At 43.8% G+C, this 18,868-nt stretch overlaps 1 protein-coding gene and 1 long non-coding RNA gene across 3 annotated transcripts in view; one reads left to right on the plus strand and one right to left on the minus strand.

Annotated features, from left to right (window-relative positions):
* The first annotated feature begins 3,477 nt into the window (after positions 1-3,477).
* Positions 3,478-4,822, plus strand: LOC117754592. Its single transcript, XR_004612471.1, has 2 exons — positions 3,478-3,998; positions 4,464-4,822. It is a non-coding gene; the product is annotated as an uncharacterized LOC117754592 (long non-coding RNA).
* Positions 4,823-7,205: 2,383 nt separating this feature from the next.
* slc4a3 (solute carrier family 4 member 3) overlaps positions 7,206-18,868 on the minus strand; it is a 29,238-nt gene continuing 17,575 nt past the window's right edge. For both annotated transcript variants that reach the window (XM_034573566.1, XM_034573565.1), the window contains exons 8-24: positions 17,320-17,465; positions 17,021-17,201; positions 16,787-16,922; positions 13,868-14,051; positions 13,053-13,158; positions 12,658-12,842; positions 12,357-12,576; positions 11,857-12,072; positions 11,617-11,765; positions 11,305-11,499; positions 10,988-11,179; positions 10,406-10,495; positions 10,141-10,307; positions 9,768-10,021; positions 9,243-9,412; positions 8,449-8,622; positions 7,206-7,359 (exon numbers count right to left, since the gene is read on the minus strand). In XM_034573566.1, coding sequence (XP_034429457.1) covers positions 7,282-7,359; positions 8,449-8,622; positions 9,243-9,412; positions 9,768-10,021; positions 10,141-10,307; positions 10,406-10,495; positions 10,988-11,179; positions 11,305-11,499; positions 11,617-11,765; positions 11,857-12,072; positions 12,357-12,576; positions 12,658-12,842; positions 13,053-13,158; positions 13,868-14,051; positions 16,787-16,922; positions 17,021-17,201; positions 17,320-17,465 — 2,843 coding nt within the window. In that variant the 3' untranslated portion in view covers positions 7,206-7,281. The remainder of the gene's footprint in view (positions 7,360-8,448; positions 8,623-9,242; positions 9,413-9,767; positions 10,022-10,140; positions 10,308-10,405; positions 10,496-10,987; positions 11,180-11,304; positions 11,500-11,616; positions 11,766-11,856; positions 12,073-12,356; positions 12,577-12,657; positions 12,843-13,052; positions 13,159-13,867; positions 14,052-16,786; positions 16,923-17,020; positions 17,202-17,319; positions 17,466-18,868) is intronic.

Here is an 18,868-nt window from a genome sequence, read left to right on the forward strand (position 1 = left end):
CTGTGTATAAAACATGCACTTGGTAATGTGGTTATTCAGTCAATGTTCTATCTAGTGCTTGATCTCTCCAGTGTGGAGGAGGACTCAGAGAACATGGATTCTCAAGCTGGACAGAGTGAGCCCACATGACAGATATACTCCCAAACTAAGATGACAAATATTCTGCAAGATTACGTTGTTTACAGAGGAAGCAGAGAATCCATCCCTCACATAGTTATTTGGGGAAAACACACACATTGCACTCTACATATAGAAATGATCCCTGGTTTGTTCCAGACTTGTCTGTTTATTTTCTTTATTGTAGAACAAGTCCTTCACCATGTTTTTCTCTGACAGATGGAGTTGACTGTGTGTTTTCTGGCTCTTGGCTTCATAAGGACAGGTGAGCAGTCCACCGAACGGAAGTCCCGGTGGTTCGAACCCCTTGAAAACGTGCTTTGCAAAGAAGCTCTGTATGGATTTGTGCTTTGAGTGATCGATAAGACTAAAAGCTCGACATAAATACAGTTTAGGTACCGTTCACCATTCAGGCAAAAGCATCTCTGGCAAAAAAATATCAAATGTGGAACTGGACTACGGGGGGAACGGCAGTTAGAGAACCACACTGTTCTAAAGGACAAAGCCATGTAGTCACATTATACTAATTCTTATATAACACATAATATCAATGACACATGTGAATGATTTAAATTGTTTATATACTATTTTCTATAAAGTATTTGCCACCAAAACATGAACGCCGATATAATTTCTAACTAAAGTGAGTTCTGTCATTTTTTTGAGTTTGATTGCTTTGCTCATTTGATGTTTATCCATCACACATCAGACGATCAACGTCTCGGACCGACTCTGACTCTGTCTCTGATGCTGAGTTTCCTTTTCTTCAGGATTGGCTGCCAAAAGAGTTGCTCCGCCATGTGACCAGCACATGTTCCACAGTGATGTTGACATCTGTCTGTCGGCATTCAACAACAGCATGGAGACAAGCGGCTTTGAGGACACGTGTACATGGCCTTCAGTAAATGGGTAAATTACATTTTTTATTTATTCATCATTTAGCTTAAGTACTGTTCTTTCCCTAAATACAAATATCATACAAAACTAGACAACACTACAACACTGACATGATTAATTGTGTGTGATCAGCAAACACATGCAGCTGCTTTGTAAAAAGGCTCCTGGCAGCCGTGAGCCTGTGTTGTGTTCGGTCCCTGCGATGCACGTGTGGCTCGGAGCCGCTCCTGAGCTCAACATGCGGCCCAGAGGGTGAAGACTCTGGAAGGCTGCGCCACAGAGGCACATTACACTCTTTTTATGGCATTCTCAGTCAAGATATATGACCCCCAGTCATGGGAAAGTCAGGTACTTTGCCGTTTCCTGGCTTCATTTGGCGCAGGTCAAAGTTTCAGCTAATTAGTCATCATTTAATGAAAAAAGTGCGAGACTGGTGCTCCCGGGCTCATATTCCCAGACAGCAGCTGTTTCATTCTTGCTGTTCTGCCGACGTTGGGGTTTAATTATGGCTGTAATAATCCATATTTTACTGCTAACATGGTTGGAGGCTGTACTCCCATAGAGCTCAAATGGCGTGCGAGGGCGGAGCATCCGTCATCACGAAGAGCCAAGCTTGTTGATCAGGCTTCCAGCTGCAAGGCTCGAATTGAATCTGTTTCGTGTTTTCCACCCTTAAAATCTCTTGGTGAGAACTGCTTGCAAAATTTATGCTGCTGCAGTGAGACTGTGGTCGATTACTCGCCCATTAGACGAGACAAAGTGAAATGTAAGCTGCCTCCTCAACATCGGTGGGGGACTGTTACATCCATAATGAGCTGGGAGTCTCCATCGCTCCATGATTTGTCTCAGAGGATTTAATACATCTCAGTTTTCGTCTTCTGAAGCTGCCCAAAATCAAAGACGCTGTGTGGGGTTGAATTGATTGAGAGCCAAAGGCAAACAACAGGCCAGCAGGGATATGTTTTCACAGCTTCATGCAACTGGAAAGGTCATCAACAGAATGACCAAATCCTTAAAATCCAAACTTATAGAGCAAGTGTGAGCCGTTTAATGTTGTCCTCTGACTTGTTCTCAATCTCTGCAGCGTCTACAACCAGCTGATGATGTGTGTGAACGAGACGGCCGTAATGTCTCGGTGCAAGGGATACGGGTCTCTGGTGGACGAGGTCTACTTGGCTGTCCACAGGACGTGCTTTTCACTCTGTGGACAGGTCCGCGACCCCCCCCTCTTCACTCTGATGATGTTAATATCACCTTTCATCATTATCACCCTCCTGATGCCTTTTCTGTGTCTTCCTCTCACCACCAGGGGACACAATAAATATTTGATCAGGGGTCTGATGAGTTGAGCTGACGTAAATACTCAACAGCACATGTTGTGTGTTCTCATCAGCACATGGACGTGCACTGACTGCCCTCTGCCAGAAGCCGACTTTACCACGACTCTTGCTAACTTGTGGCTTATGAAGATTTATGTTCATGTGCATTGAGTTGTTTTTTATTTATTGATTTCAGATAAATGAACTTTCCAACCTTGATCCTTGTTGGCTTAACACACTTAGATAGATATTTGTCTTTGCTACTACTGTGTAATTTTAGATTTACTATGTTACTTTCATTGTATCGAATTACAAATACACAAAATAACTAGTTTGGTTTGCTAAAAAGTTACTATGAGTAACAATAGTTAATCCAGAAAGTCCCTTAGTTCAAATCTGCCCCACAATTTAATGAGTTATTTCTTGGTCCTCGTCTCAACGATGTATGTTTTGTGGAAATCGGTACTCGTTGTTTTGGCATAATCCGGTTGACAATCCGGTTGTTCACTGCAAACAAACCACTAGCTTTTCTTTTCAAAGTGCCCATTTATATGCAATATTTTCTATTAGTATTCAATGTGATCGAGTCTTCATTGTTATAATCGAACATTACTTTGCCTTATATCCGAGCAGCACCGTGTGATATTTATTTTAACTGTCAAACTATTTATTGTTGAAACACATCATCGTGTGTCATGATGTGTTTCTCTACGGCTGGGTGGGTTCTGTAAATCACTATATGCCCCTATAGCATATGGATTTATTCTGTAGACATAGAAAACGGATATTTGACTGTGTGAGTACTCTGCTGTGAATGTATTAACTTTCTGAGACTCATTATTTTGTTTTCCGTGGTTAATCCCGCCCGTCTGGCCCCTTCAGCACGTATACAAAAACAGAAGGCTCCAAGATTTACTGCACTGTTTCACACCAACTGCACTTCTGAATGTGATATGTAAAAATGAAGGATTCTGTTTGTATTTGAAACACATAATAAATATTTATTTCAGACAAAAAAATAACATTTGACAGTCTTTTGAAAACCTCTTTACAGAAATAGCAAGATGGAGCTGCTCTTCAAGACCTGTGTGTCACAAGCAAACCGCATTGTGTAACTCGTCACGTTACGATGCGTCGATGGGTTGTTGTGTCGTGTTGTGTAGCGCTAACATTCCTCGACAAGTAGCAGATCAGGGCTTGTCGCTGTGAGTTTGGTGAAGAATGGCCGTCTGTGCTCTTGAGGTTCCAAAATGCCTATTGCAGCTTTGGAGATGATCTCTTATGGAAACTGAAGCTGTAAGTGAGCGGTACAGGTGTTCAAACTGGAAAGAATACTATTGTGGCATCATCCGAATTCTGTCACAACAATAATAATATAATAATAAAATATATACCATTTATAAGGACACAATTTTATTTACAGGAAAGGATATCACCAACAATATGAACAAAATAATGGCATTCTGTAGCTTTAATTCTTTAGAGCGTGAGAAAATCAGCATGATGTCTGATTTCTAGTTAAATAACGGTTAAATAAAACATGATTAAATATCGGAGAACTCAAAAAATGACAATGTTTTTCACTCAAACCAATAGAGATGAATCAAAAGAGGTTCAAGACCTAACACATGCTTATATTTGGGTGGGTCGTCTGTTGCTGCTACTGTGGTCGAAACAGATGAAACATATCGAGGGGTCACATGTTTTAACATCCAACGCCCGGACAGGACCAAGTGGCAGCATCCCACCTTTTATAATCCTAAATAATACCGGCGTTTTAATTTCCCCCCCCCCCCCCCATGTGTAAACACTGAAAGGATGTTTTGCTGAGTAGAACTCTGTGCCGGGTGAGTCTGGGCTGCTGCCTCCTCCAACACAACAAGTCGTGTCATAACAAAAGCACGTGCATGTGTTGAACAGTCTTAGCAGATTTGTGTTCTCTGGAAACAGAGGACGTGGATCCGTGTGTGACTCCACCAGCGCAGCAGACACACAACTCCACTGGACTCAGATGGCAGCTACTTGCTAAAATGTCAACTGTCCAGACACACGGCTGTTAGTGTGCTACTTTGGATTCAATCAACCTTTTATTTAAATAAGATTTAAATCGAATGGCTTGATCCTTATCAGGTCAAAACTATTTGATCAAGTCCATCAAATGTTTCTCATTTAATTACCTGAACAGAAGTTAGCTATGGAAGTTAACATTAGGTTCATCGTATTTATAACTTAATCATATTCCAGGTTGATTCCAATATAAAGTGCTAAAACGCAGGATGTGTGATTTTGAAGACAGACGGCTGAGGAGCCTGAGGTCATGTCCTTTCTATTGTTCTCTGGTAGTTTGTGGACCTGAAGTGTAGATAATAATTTGAAATACTGCATAGTAGTAGTAGTCCTTTTTGGGGGGGCCAAAATCAAAATTAAATACATGTTCAAGGGGGTAAAACAGCTTTTAGAAAATCATACAGGGATAAAGTGAAAGAAATGTTTTGAGTTAAATAAAACAACAAACAAAATAAATAAATGAAACTTGGGATAATATTCACATTAATAGAAATTTTGAAATTCGAGCCTCTTCATTGACACTGACTCATAATCCCTTTTGAGTCCTGAATGCATCTCTAACCCTGAACAGTAGCTTCAACTTGTTGCTGGTCACCCAGTAGCTCAAAAGACTGATCAGCTGAATCTGACCAGGTCGATCATGTGGCTGAAAACCACCGGCAGCCAAGCATCAGCATTTAAAATGTCATGAGCACAGTGGGGCCAAATCTAATGGAGACACAAATTCCTGTCCTTGCAATAAGCGGAACACACGATCACGTGGTTGAAAAAGGTCCATTACCAGCACAGCAGTGGAGTGAAGCTGCGACAGAGCGCTAATGCAAAGCACATTGAGTAACTCATTAACTCCGTGAGCAGCCGAGGGAAACGCCGACTCCAGCAGGTGGATGCTTCACGTCAAAGTGGAGGCCTCGTTCACAGTCCGATCCCAGGTCACCTCGATGGAGTCGACACGTTATTCTCTCTCCTCTGTCATGTGACACAAAATCCTGCTGTATATATATTTTACATTGCACATGTTAGATTGCCTTGACCGCTTTATGTACAAAGGACGACAACAAACTAAAAAGGCTGGGAACCAATATTTACAGATCGAAGGTCAGTTTCCCCTGAGACAGGATTCTTGCATGGCTTATAATTTAGGACATGGTTGTGTGAAATGAACTTGTGGCTGTGACATACATACATTTAAACACACTGCTGACCCTTAACAATATTTTGGGCTCAATGTTTAGAATGTCACTATCTGTGCCTTCACTTTTAAGCAGCGTTTTTTAACCAGAAACCCCTTCAGCTGCCTCACAGTGTCTGTGCACTGTTTGTACCATGTTCCTGTGCCGTGCGTTTAAATATGACTGGTGTTTGGAGATTACGGAATCCTGCACACAGCTTCTTCTGAAAATTTGTGTTTGTCGACGAAGATGTGCAGGAGCCGTCTCCCAGTTTGACCTGCGTCCATCAAACTGGCTTTTTCTTGGTTATTCTCCACCTTAGGTAAAGGTGAAAAGATGTTATTGTGAGTGTTGGGAATGTACAGAACATCCCAACACACCGGTCTCATCCATTTCTAAATGCCTTATGCAATTTGGTGCCATTTTTCCAAACAGTATCGCTCTGGCAGTGTTGTCTGTGCGGCAGAAGTCAGGTTTCTGAGAAGCGTTTCCAATTATGTAATGGGTTTCGCAGTATGGGAGGTGAAAACTAAATCTCTCTGTATTTTTAAAACCACTCGGAGCACAGATGGTTCATTATAATTCCAAGTTCACAGTCTTACTGTACAAAGCATCATTCATACGTTCCGCCAAACACTCAACTGTTCCCCGGCAATTTTAGCACTTGTATGTTTGCTTAGTTTCCAGTCAAGTGTGTCATTAAAAAAACGCACAACACTGCGAAAAAATCTCGAAGGGACGGATGAATCATTGTTTTAGTGCGTCAACCTACATAGTGTTATTTTTTGTATCTCATCTTAAATCTGAAGCTGTTGAAGAGTCTCTGAGGATCTGGACACAAAATAAAGTAGAAAAATAAGGTTGAGACCATGTTCGCTATTTAGTTATACATCCGAGGTCACAGTAATAGGCCCAGTGGACTGGTATGTTGGGCATCGAACACCTAACAAAGTACAGTAACACCCCTTGAAGGCTCGGTGGAGATTTTACTATCAGGAGGAGGCTTTGTGCCCCTGGGACTCGACAACAGACAGGAACACTACTTCACTCCTTGTCCGCACATCGTTGCAACCTACAGGAAATGTCAGTAGTAAAGGCCGCTAAACTATGACGGCAGTGGAATTCTCTCGGGGCTTAAGGGTCACGTCACCTGCACAAAAATACATTTTGATGAATGTCCGCTTCCTGAATGAAATGAGAGGAAATTGACCAGATTTCCCACTTTTCGCTGCCAAAATCAGCCTAAATCATCATCATCACCACCAGCTGTCGTCCGGGAGGTCACCATCATCATTGCACTCATGCCCAGAAACCTGCGTGGTAGTTAAAGGGATAGACGGGATAAAAAAAGTTGGATTAAGTGTTCGTGTGGTTTGCAGCTTCCACTTCAGACAGGGTGCGCAGAGCTGTTCGCCTCTGACAGAACATCTTCAGGGAGGTTAACACAACACCACCAGTACCACCACCACCACCACCACCACCACCACTACCACCACCACCACCGAGATCTAACACGAGGTGTGCTCTTTTGAAAAACTGGAATAAACAAAGCTAAGTAAGTAATTATCCAGCTACAGCTTTGTGTATATTTTACAAACACCATTATGGTAGCTCCTCTCGCTCTGCTGAGGTGTTCCAGAGAGGCCTCCTCTGATTGGTCAGAGCTGCAGGACGGAGGAGGTGCGGTCGGCCGGGCCCCATTTTGAGATTTACACAAGCATGTGGATCTCGTTGTACTCGTCCCGTCCGTCTTCATCGAAGTTGGGAGTATCTTCGTCACAGTCCAGCTGCGGAAAGACAAATGAACTTCAGTCAGTTTCATTCAAAGTTTGCTCAGGTCCTGTTTGGATTTAAATTTTTTGGCTTTCAATCGAACTCTGTGGACTGAATATCCAATCCACAATATTCAGTGTTTCCTAATAATTATCTAGACGGTGGCAGCTCTAACTCGGTATCTCTAATTTGGTGTGTTCAGCCGTGTGACCATGCTATGATCCACAAAGTTTTTACCGTCCACGCAGACAGTCAGAGCTCGTAGTTTCATCTGGTGCGCTATTCACCTTTGTGCGCTATTAAATTAAGTCTGTAGGAAATGCTGACATAAGAAAAATTGGGTCTATGTTCTCTGATATCTTATTTAAGTATTCATTTAAAAGCTAAACTACTGATAGGTCCATTACTTATTAAAGGCAAAGATAAACATTTTGAGAAATACACTTAGTGATATCTTTAGACTTCAGAAGTAAAAGGCCACTGCCAGCACACGAAAAGCTTAGGTTCAAAATAACTAAATAACAAACCAAGAAATATAAATAAAAACTGACGTGCACAGAGCAATGTGTATATAAGAATGAAGGCTGGAGGGATCTAACATCATGGAGGTCGAATTCTAATAACTTTTCAAGTTTAACTTAATTTTCTGGTGGTTTAGGGAAATTCTCTAGTGCCTCAAGTTCATGAGGTCGTTTGGATGAACACAGCTCACACGGTGGTCAAGCTAAGAACAAATCTGTTTATCCAAGCTCCTGAAAAAGTCGACATTTTGGAAATAGAAGGTTTGAATCTGACAGTGATGACACGTATGGGTTGAGGGGATCAGACCAAGAAAACATGAAGTGCGGCCTCACGGTGGGTCGCAGATCTTCGTCTGGTTAGAACCGACAGCAAAAAGAAATATTTGCATATCATTCGAAAATATTTGGATGAGAACGCTGTCCATAATCACACAGGAGAAAATCAAGAAGAATGTCGAGCTCATGCCAACATCCATCTCAAGTTTAATTCAATGTAAAATAAGTTTAGGTTCCAGTACATCAGAGCAGATGATTGTGGCCCAGGTTCAAACTTCCCTGGAAGGCCTCTGCTGCCCAACTCACCGCTTGGAGCTCACGCTCCTGAAAGATCCTGGAGAGGACGAGGCGGCGCAGCGGCACCGTCATGATGAGGACGAAGGGGAACGCCAGCGAGGCCACGGTGGACTTCACTACCCACAGAGCCACGATGCAAGCCAACTGGATGATGGTGAACATGTTCATCCGCCATGTCTTCACCTGAAGCGACACACATGTGGTTGGTTAATGGGTAAGAAAACCAAAAGACAATAAACCGCAGTACACACACACAGAGGCGTGCACACACAGAGGCGTGCACACACACAGAGGCGTACACACACAGAGGCGTACACACACACAGAGGCATGCACACACACAGAGGCGTACACACACACAGAACTGTACACACACAGAGAGACACACACAGGCCCTCAAAGACACATGGAACACACATTCCCACACTGCTCCCCTGCAGAATGAAACTCTCACAGGGTTTTAGCTCCACCTAGTGGATCAGTAAATTAATGAGACAAATGAATGTTATGGATTTTTTATTATTACTATTGAGGAATAAACCTTAAATCATCAACCAGTAATTTAAACTTCGAACCCAAAATGGAAGCAATAATTAGCTATTGTATCTAATTTGTATTAAAATAAACCCTTTTCTCTAAAGTTTGCATACATATACCAGTGACTGGATTATGATTATAAGTTATATCACATTTTTGGAAATATGTTGTGCATATTAACACTTGCAGAGCTGCACACACCTGGATAATGCTCATGGAATCATAAAGATGTTTTTAATATATGGTTATGGCTGCTGTTGTTTTTACCTTGGTGACGTAGATGTGGTCGGGGTGGTGCTTGGCGGGCGTGACCATCAGGGTGATGCGCTCATACAGCTGGATGCCCGTCAGAGAGGTGACCCCCATGTACAGGAAGATACCGAAGAGCACGGCCAGGGGGATGAGGCGCAGCACGTCCGTCATCACTATGGACATGCCTGATGGGCGGAGACGGGTTAACAGGGACTTTTTTATATAATGAAATCGCTGTTGTTGACCTGATCCACCAGCATCATCACAGGCCAAGGAAACAGGTCACTCCAAATAGGTGGGTTAAGAATGCGTACTGCACTAGCATTAGACATTTCAAACTGTACGCTTTACTTTGAAGGAGAGAAATGCATTGAGGGTGAGGACTGTCTGGTAAGTTAAGCAAATGTTATGATGGCACAGTTTTGACCGCAGCTCCTTGCACACCCCCTTTCCAGCGTGTCGGCCTGCATGCTATCAGCGGACACTTTATAATGGTCAACAAGCCCCCCCCATCCTTCCCATGCCCCTGTTTCCTCTTACCGACAAGCACAGCCACAAGAAGCCCGGTCAGCCTCTGCTCTTTCACCTCCTGGATCATGGGCTTCTCGCCAGGCGCCGTGGCCTTGCTCATGACCGTGAGTGCGTTGACATGAGTGACAGAGCGGACAGTGGCCGCGGTGAGCCACGGCAGGCCGAAGAGGGGACAGAAGGCCCCCAGGATGACGATGAGCAGCAGGTCCAGGTGGAAACCGGAGCCTTTCACCAGACGACGCTCCTTCTTACTCACTATCAGTCTGAGACATTGAAAGAGGGATGAGACGATGTTTTAAAAGGTAGAAACTTCCTATAGCGCAGTTTGTAAAGAGTATAAATGACTATGTATTACCACTGTGGATAATCACACTGTACGTACGAAGTAATCTGAGTTTCCATGAAGATGAGGATGAAGACGAGAAGCGCAGGTACAATACTTGCTGCCATCATCCAGGCTGGAAAAGGCTGCTTATCACCGAAGGGACTGATGAACCATCCTCTCTTTTCAGGGGACGTGACTGAAAAGCCCGACGGCACGTTGAGTTTCTGAAATCAGAATAAAGTAGTTATGTTTAAGTAGAAACGTAGAGACTTATACAGCTGTAATAAAACGATGAGACTGAAGTGACTGACAGTGCACTGACCTGTGTGTAAGTGTCAGTAATGGCGTAGTCCAACAACACTGAGACCAGAATTGAAATAGGGATGCCAAAGTCCCCGATGATTCTTCTGGCCTGAGGACAATGAGAAACCAAACATAAATACAAGGTGTCATGGTTTCCCAAGAGCTTCGGCTACTGTTGAGTTTACAAGACGTGGTTATAATGCTCCCTCTGTGAACTACAGTGAATTCTATCAGAAAGAGACAATATGGGCCGACGAAGTATAATTTATCCATGTTTACGAGCAAAACTAGTGAAAAACATTAGCATTGTTTTCCACAGCTGGAGACAGATCTTCGTGAGGAATAAAGTTTGATACTAAACTTTTCTGCAAATCTAATGATTGCAAAAACTTACTTGTAGCCTTTAAATTAAGGCAAAGTTTATGATCACATTAGAATGTATAAAACGAGACTCATCAACATGATCAGTTTAAATAGCAACATCAACACAAACTGTAAATTATATATTTTTCCTCTACACAGCTTCATCTTTTCACAAGAAAGTATAATGGGTATAATTCAATGTTCACACAGTTTAAGTTAAAGGTGTTTAAATGATTACCTTGCCACCTAAGAATCGACTGTTTCTGAATTTCCTGAGGAAGAAAGCAACAAAGAAGGTGCCGAGCATAAGGACCATAGAGAGGAGAGCGGTGTTGGGCTGGTTGAAGACGGGGATGTCGTCATCGTGCAGCACAGTAGCTGGGGTCAAATCACTGGTGTACAAGGACATCAGAGGATGTTCCTTAAACACCTGGAAACAAGATGGGAGCCACAATTTATCCTCCCACGTCTGACTTGAGCTTTTTGCAGTAAGGACCAGGGAAGGATGTTATAAAAATTAACGTATAAACACTGCAGTGTCTAAATTCAGTTCACCTTGATGAGCTTGGAGAAGGTCTCATAGATGAAGATGAGGGAGATGAGGAAAGCAAAGATCTCCTGGGTAAAGGGCGAAATGTAGCGGACGAGGAAGCTGCCCTCCGCCGCCACCATCACCAGCACGATGACGATGAGCCAGAAACCGATCCACACCCGGCCCGTCAGGTACTCATAGTCGTGAGCTTGACAGAACTGAGTGAGAAGAGGCAGATGTTAGTGCACTGAAGTACAGACACTGGAGTGGGTGATCGATAAACTCTGGGGGTGCTACTGGGGGGTAAAAACATATCATTTCTCCAGGTCAGGTACCTTGTAGTAGGCCTCTTCAAACACCAACAAGGGTCCTGAGAAGCCAATGATGAGGAGCGGCTGACCAGCAAGCAGCGAGAATATGACCCCGAGAGTTGCAGTGGAAACGATAAGCTCAGTCACTCCCATCAGCCCCTCTGTTTTCTCTCCTGCGTGCAAAATAAACACAATGGAAACAGCAGCTTCGATCAAAGTGGCAAATTCAATTGTCCTCATGTTGTTGGGAAAGTTCAGGTTTACCCAGCAGGCCTCCGAAGGTTATAGTGGGCGACAGGGCCGCGAAGTAGATGAAGATGACGGCGGCGATGCACTGCATGTCCAGGGAATCTTTCAGGTCACTGACGTAGTGCGGGTAGCGGCGGCGGATATCGTGGATCAGGCCTCCGAACGGGATCCCAGAGCGCGTCAACGGATCCACCTCCTGGTCGCCCTCGCCCTCCTCCTCCGGGCTCACCTCTAGGAGGTAATAGATAATAATAGTAAAATGATAGCGATAATAATAATAATAATGATAACACAACAATATAAAAGTCAACAGTAACATTAAGGGACAAACTCATGAAAATGCAAACACCAAAATCTAAAAGTTGACACATATCTTAAGAGTTCATTTATGCAGCATGCGTATTAGATCCACGGCTGATGTGAAGAATGCAGGAACGCACCACATTCTCACATTTGAGAACATGGAACCAACATTTTTGGGTATTCTTGATTGAAAAAGATGTATTGATTCAAACCATTGTTCTCCTGCACCACCCCGAACGAGGAGTGTTGCTTTTTGAGCTCGCGCTCCTTCCTCTTGCGCAGCATCTGCTTCTGGAAGTCAGCCACCGTTTTCAGGAGGTCTTTGCCCTCCACGTCCGAGGGCGGGATGACGATGCTGCAGTCCAAGAACTCGTTGATACCGTTCAGGAGGTCCTGTCTGTCGTCCGCAAAGTAGGCCACCTCGTGGAAGTTCTACGGCAAAACATAACCGGATGTCAGCACCAGAATGAGGAAGAAAGGAAATTCAGGACACCTACCTTACTTACAAATTACCTTGTCGGACATGAGGGTGGAGAAGGAGCGTCCGATCTCATGATAGTCCATGTTGGACTGACTGGGACCAAGCAGGACAAAAATGAAGCGAACGGGGACGGGGACCTCGAGCACCGACTCCAGAAGCACAGCCTCGTTCAGCCGGACGAACGCCATGGCCGGCTGCTCCAGAAACTCAACACAGCCTGACGGTGAAGAAACACAAACACAAAACTAGTAGAGATCGTCCACAGCTCCACATTAGGAGCACACTTTGTGATTTGACTTGGCAAACAGGAATTTACACATGGAACATTTACGACAAGCAAATTCATCTCTCGGTAGTTTATAAAAAGGAATAAATAATCATTTGTTTTATATTAATCGACTTTGTCCAAACTCCCTTTTTCGCTTACCGACTAAAACAATGACAGCTTCTGCGTCTTTGGGAATCTTGGCGAGCAGCTTCATGGATCTGGCTGCAGCTGGATGGCTCTCGGGAGGCAGAGGGTGGAGAGATTTCTTGGAGGGAGACAAGCACGGAGATGATCCACATGATTGTTCCAGTGTGATGTGACATCATATGGGACAAGCACACAGACATTATTGTGCAGATAGCGATGTACAGTACGTCTGAACCATAACACGTTAATGCGATTCATTTAACACCACGCAGCCACATGACTGCCTCTTCGTGTTTGAGGAGAATTTTGACCGTTTGGCTGTTTTAACATTTTAAGCCATGGGGAACATTAACTTTTCACAGCTAATGCATCAGGAGGCTTTAAGTAGAAACACCTGTAAGCTGACTGAAGACATAAGTCAACACATGTGACCCAGAGAGGCTTTTCTCTCCGACTTCAAGAGCTACCTACGCCACCTCTGACCTCATGGAAGGGTGTTTCAAAGAACAATGCCAGAGCCGCAGGTCTCACATCACGACTTTAGGGTAATCACGCTCAAATCTGTGCTTACTGCCAATCCTCAGAACTTAATGCAAACCATGAAGTCAGACAAGACGGCTTTTATCTCCGCTCGTTCAGATAGCTGAGCTCAATTATCCAAGTGGGTTCTTGTCAAAACTGGTTAATCGCTTCGGCTTTGGGGAACTGCATCGGCTGTGGTGTCTGCCTGCGTGGTTACATCACATCTGCTTCCATCCACGTCTCTCAGGACTGCTTTACAGTTCAGAACCAAAAAGAAATGTCCATAAAAAAACAAGCACACTTACAAAGAGGCTGACAAACACGTCTTGTTTGGGGTCATACACCGGCCCCTTGTTATCCTGGTGTTCATCGTGCTCCTCGGTCACTAGCGGCAGGTTGGTTTCAGGGGCGTGGTTGTGATTGAGGCTGCCATGCAGACTGCTGGATGAGTGGTGGCGGTGAAAGCGATGTTTGAAATCACTCGGATGGCTGCGGGGGAGAAACAGAAAGAAAGAAAATACGCTCACATTGATGAGGTTAACAAATTGTGTAGCAAAGGATTAAGCACTGGGTGGAGTGGCACAGCCAGGGTGGATGGGAATGTCAGTGGTTTATGAACTAAAGTAGTAAAAGTACATTTTAAAGTTTGAACAGATTTTAGCATCATGATTTGATAAATCTGTCTTAACTTGGACTTGCAGGATGATTTGGATTCTACAGAGACTCAGCTGTGATTCTTGTTCAACCATTTCTATTCTGAGAAGCTTCACTTCATGCAGCAGCAACACAGCTCGTTAATTTAGCAAAGTCATCATCGCAAAATCCTTCCCGACTCTAAACCACTTCTCAGGTCCAGCTAATGAGGAGAACTGTGGGGAAGTTGCATTAAAACATCAGAGACACAGCTGGTGACTGATCTGTGGAGCTTTACAATCAGCACGTGCAAGAGAAGAAGAGTCTCACACAAGCAAAGGTTTCCAACATGGCTCTATATCAACTGATCATCTCACTCATTACCTCACTCCAACTGGAAATGACAGCACCCCCCAAGACAAGAGAACGAGGTGTGACGCCAAAGTGGAATGTGATCGACGTGTTGAGAGAGCGATGAGCTAAATATTAGCTGCACCTCCGCGTGTTCACCCCATGAATCTGTTTTCTCTGACTGGTGATGACTCTTGTGTCTTGTATTTTCTTTCCAGTAGAAGCCACTGGTAACATGCTGGGAATTTATAAGTAAAGGCTGTGAAAGATGGAATGAATGCATGAAGGCCTGCTGCTAAGAAGCTGGGCAGCTCAACTAGGGAATCTTGTCACCATAATATTAGCAAAATCAGTGGAAGGAGTGGAAGTTTATTTTCCATCTTACTCTGAAGTCATTTCATAGCCTGTTTACTCTCAATCTTACCGCACTATAAAGGTGAGGAAACTTTCAAGTAGACATTCAAGCTCTCAGACAAATGGAAATCTGATAATATGCATAATTCCATGACAACTGGACAAACTCTGTCTGCTGAGGAAATGTGATGAAAAGCTCCAACGCAGAAAGAAGCTTGTGTCTGAGGCTACGCTGCATGGTTACACATCTGAAATGACAATATTGTAGTAAGACATTAAATATTATTTACAGTGACTTCTGAAGTGGAACAAAATCCAGATCAGGGGCCGGATCCAGGTATTTCTTTTCACTTTCTTTAACATTGTGACATATTTATGGGACTGATATCTGTGAGTGTGTGAAATGTGGTGCAGCCTGATTCGAGGGGACTGTTCGCCCTCGACAGGCGTATGCGCTCTAATGAGAGCTACTCTAGTTGTATTCCTAACAGGCCTGGTTTATCTCTCCTCCGGTAATTCAGTCTGGCAGCCGACATTTAGTGAACTTGTTTTTTTTCATTATGTAACTCTGCAGAATCCATAAAGCTGGGTGTGTAGCGCAGGATTCTATTGGCCGTGTGTTAGGTCAGTTTAGCTGTTGTGTCAATACAAGTGCCAATCAATAAGCTGAAAGAGCTGGAGGTAGAGAGCAGGGTATGGGTTTGATGTATGTTCGCCAGTGCACAGGATCTGATGGAACTGTTTCCTCTGGTGTTGTGTGGGAATGAAAGGGATCAACTGTGAGGTTTTGTGTCTGTGCAGTTTTCAGGTGGACGAGTTGCAGCAGAATCTGCTTCCGCTTCCACTGGATTAAATCCTCACACCCGATACTTTTCACCACTGACCTTGATAACGTGGTTGTCTGGAAAGAGCCTGCTCATGTAGAAAAAAAACAAAGCACCAAAAAACTCCCTGTCTGCACTGAATAAACAATGGAAGTGGATCGTTAGTGTAGTCGAGTCCTGAATCCTGGGTTTTTACGTCCGCATCATTTAAAATTTCAGATGTGGAATGAACCTGGATTTATGAAGAGCTGCAGGTGCTTTGAGAAAGTCTGGTCTCAAGCTTTTAAAGTTCATTTATTATAATCTCAGGACAGAGGGGACAGAGATTTTGATAAAGGCAGAGGTCAAAGGTCAAAACAGTTGTAGCACCTGAATTTCTAAATCTAAAGGTCCAGGCTATTAATGTGACACAAGTACTTACTCAACCATGGTTGAGTTTAGACCAGATGAGATCCGATTTTTTTAAATTGTCCTCTAAACCAGACAAATCGTTTACTGAACTGAAGCATTAAATCTACACTGACATTGGGACGGCCTGAGGAGCATAACTGTGTTGCAGCAGTAACTGATGTTTGCTCCCCAAGACCAGATCTACAGGAAACCCCCTTATTGAACCCTTAATGTGGATTGATCAGCATCATGCAATGGTAACTGCACATGATATTTTGAAAGCAGAACCATTAACATGTACATTCTCTGCACTAGCTGATCTGCGTTTGGAATTGTGCAAGATTTTGACACTTAATAGGCAAACCTATTGCACATCATACACTTGTCTCTGCACTGCTAGATGTTGTCCTCCTACTGTTTGCAAACAGCTGAGATCCAATATCTCAAGGTAATGTAAGAGCAGATGCAGCTGCAAAACAGGAGCGAATAGGAATCCCACACCAATGCCTAATGATTCTCCATCTACTTCCACAGCAGTTGGAGGGAGCCTGTGTTTTCACCTCTGAGCGTCTTAGACGAGCAGAAATGCTGTTTTTCACCCCTTCCTAAAAACATAGTCATAAATATTCTCCATTAGGTTGGTTCCAGACTGGTTCCTGACTGGTTCCTGACCTGTGTTTGAGCAGCAGCGCCCGCAGAACGCTGGGTCTGTCCTCGGCTCTGATCTGATCAGAGATGATCATCGTCTCCACCACCAGGTGAGCGATTCCAGGAAGAGAGTTCTGCTCAAGGTCCAGAAGGATGGCACCTGATGAAGGGAAATGTACAGGAGGGACAAGAGTGGATGCTGAGACTGTTTTGTCTAACAAGTATTTCAGTGCTTGATCGTCATCTTCATCTTTTTACCGTGCGTGATGGTGCGACGAAGCTCCAGCAAGCTGCGGAAGGAGAGCGAGGCCACGTGAGGTTTGCCCCAGCGGTCGGTCTCCTCCTCCACATCCTCTTCGAACTTGATCCAGCGAGCTCGCTCCTTCCAACGCATTTCATGATCCTTCTCCACGATCAGCTCGTTGAGCTCCACGAACACCTGGAGAGGAAACAGGACAACAAACACAAGACACATGGTGTTTCATACCAAACTGGAATATGAGATGGATATGTTTGCCAGAGACAAATAACGTCCAATGGAAGAGGGATCATCAGACCTCATGTGTCTTCTTCTCGGCAGCTCTCTTCCTCTTCTTCAGGCTGGAGAGCGGCGTGGAGCTGTTGCTGGTCCGGGTCAGCTGACATCGGGACGACTTCTTCACCAGGTGGCGTCTCACCCCGGGGTTGTCCTCAAATCTGTGGCCTGAGAGCAGAAGGTCAACATGGAGATGTGATGCGTCAGAGACCAAGGCAGTAGAGCGAGGATATTCAGGACTGTGAAGTTTCTAAGTCAGAAAATGTGCTGCACGTTAAGAGTATTAGAAAAAACACATTTCCAGGTCTGTCCAGGTTTCCAGCCGACAGAATCATCCACCCAGCAACAAAAGCTTCATGGGTGAGTGAGAATCCGTTCACCACAGGAAACTGTTACAGAGGTGGAGCGATTCCATTTTCAAATCCCTTGACCTGCAAATCATTTTATATTGAATTTAATATAATGAGGAGATTGATTGAGAAGAAGTAAAAAAGACTGGGAAACTTAGGTGGTCACTTATTTTGGAGAAAACAACTGGAAAATGAAAAAGTAAGAGGCGTGTGTGGAAATGTGTTTAGAAAATTACTTTTGGTGATGAAAACAATTTGACAAAATTATAACTTATTCAGTATTTATTCGTATTTGTTTTTGTACTGAAAGAACAAATTATAATATTCGGTGACATTTAGGGATATGAAGTATAATTGAACATTTACATTTGAGATTCTTAGAGGAAAATACACAACCAGTGTATGATATTTATATTGTTTTTAACTGTGTTTAGATTAATTTCCTACTTTCCAGGCTCGTCCTACACCTCAGTCTATAAAACTGACTTGTAAGGACGATACAAACATTAACATATGCACAAATATTTTCCATTCATCCATCTATTATCTGCACTGTTCATACTTATAGGGTTGTTGGGGGAGCTGGAGCTAATATTGGGTGAGAGGCAGGGTACAGGTCACCAGCATATTGCAAACATACAGAGACAAAGCATTCACGTTCACATTGACACCTACTAGAGTCTCATAGGGAACCTGAACCCAGTCTGCATGTTTTTGGACTGTGGGAGAAACCCAGACAGGCCCCAGCAGAACCAGGATCCAGCCCAGGAACCCTCCTTCAGTGAGGAGACAGCACCACTGTGCAGCCCAATACATTATCTTGGTCCGAATGTGATGCTAATGCGCAGGGAACTAGTCTGAAATCTCTTTCTAACGGTTCCAGGGAGGCGCTCATCCTCCAGATGTGAGAGTAGAAGTGTTTGCAGGACATGATTTGTCATTATTACACCGCAGCATGCACAGGCACACAGGTGGTTGGTGTTCAGTGTGGAGCGGCTGCCAACCAGTCAGACTGGCCAAGGACTGAATATGATTGATTTCCTACTAAATAAAGACTGTCTTATTCAATCTTACACACAAGAACCCAGAGCGTAACCAATGTTTGTTGTGTGTGTGTGTGTGCGTGGGTGTGTGTGTGTGTGTCGCTCGGCTGCGTCATGCCTTCCTCGGGGGAAGCAGAGAGAAATGGAAATGGAGATTAAATCTGGCTGTGTTTCATTT

Source organism: Hippoglossus hippoglossus, chromosome 21, assembly GCF_009819705.1.
Source record: "Hippoglossus hippoglossus isolate fHipHip1 chromosome 21, fHipHip1.pri, whole genome shotgun sequence".
In the NCBI taxonomy this organism is placed as follows: domain Eukaryota; kingdom Metazoa; phylum Chordata; class Actinopteri; order Pleuronectiformes; family Pleuronectidae; genus Hippoglossus; species Hippoglossus hippoglossus.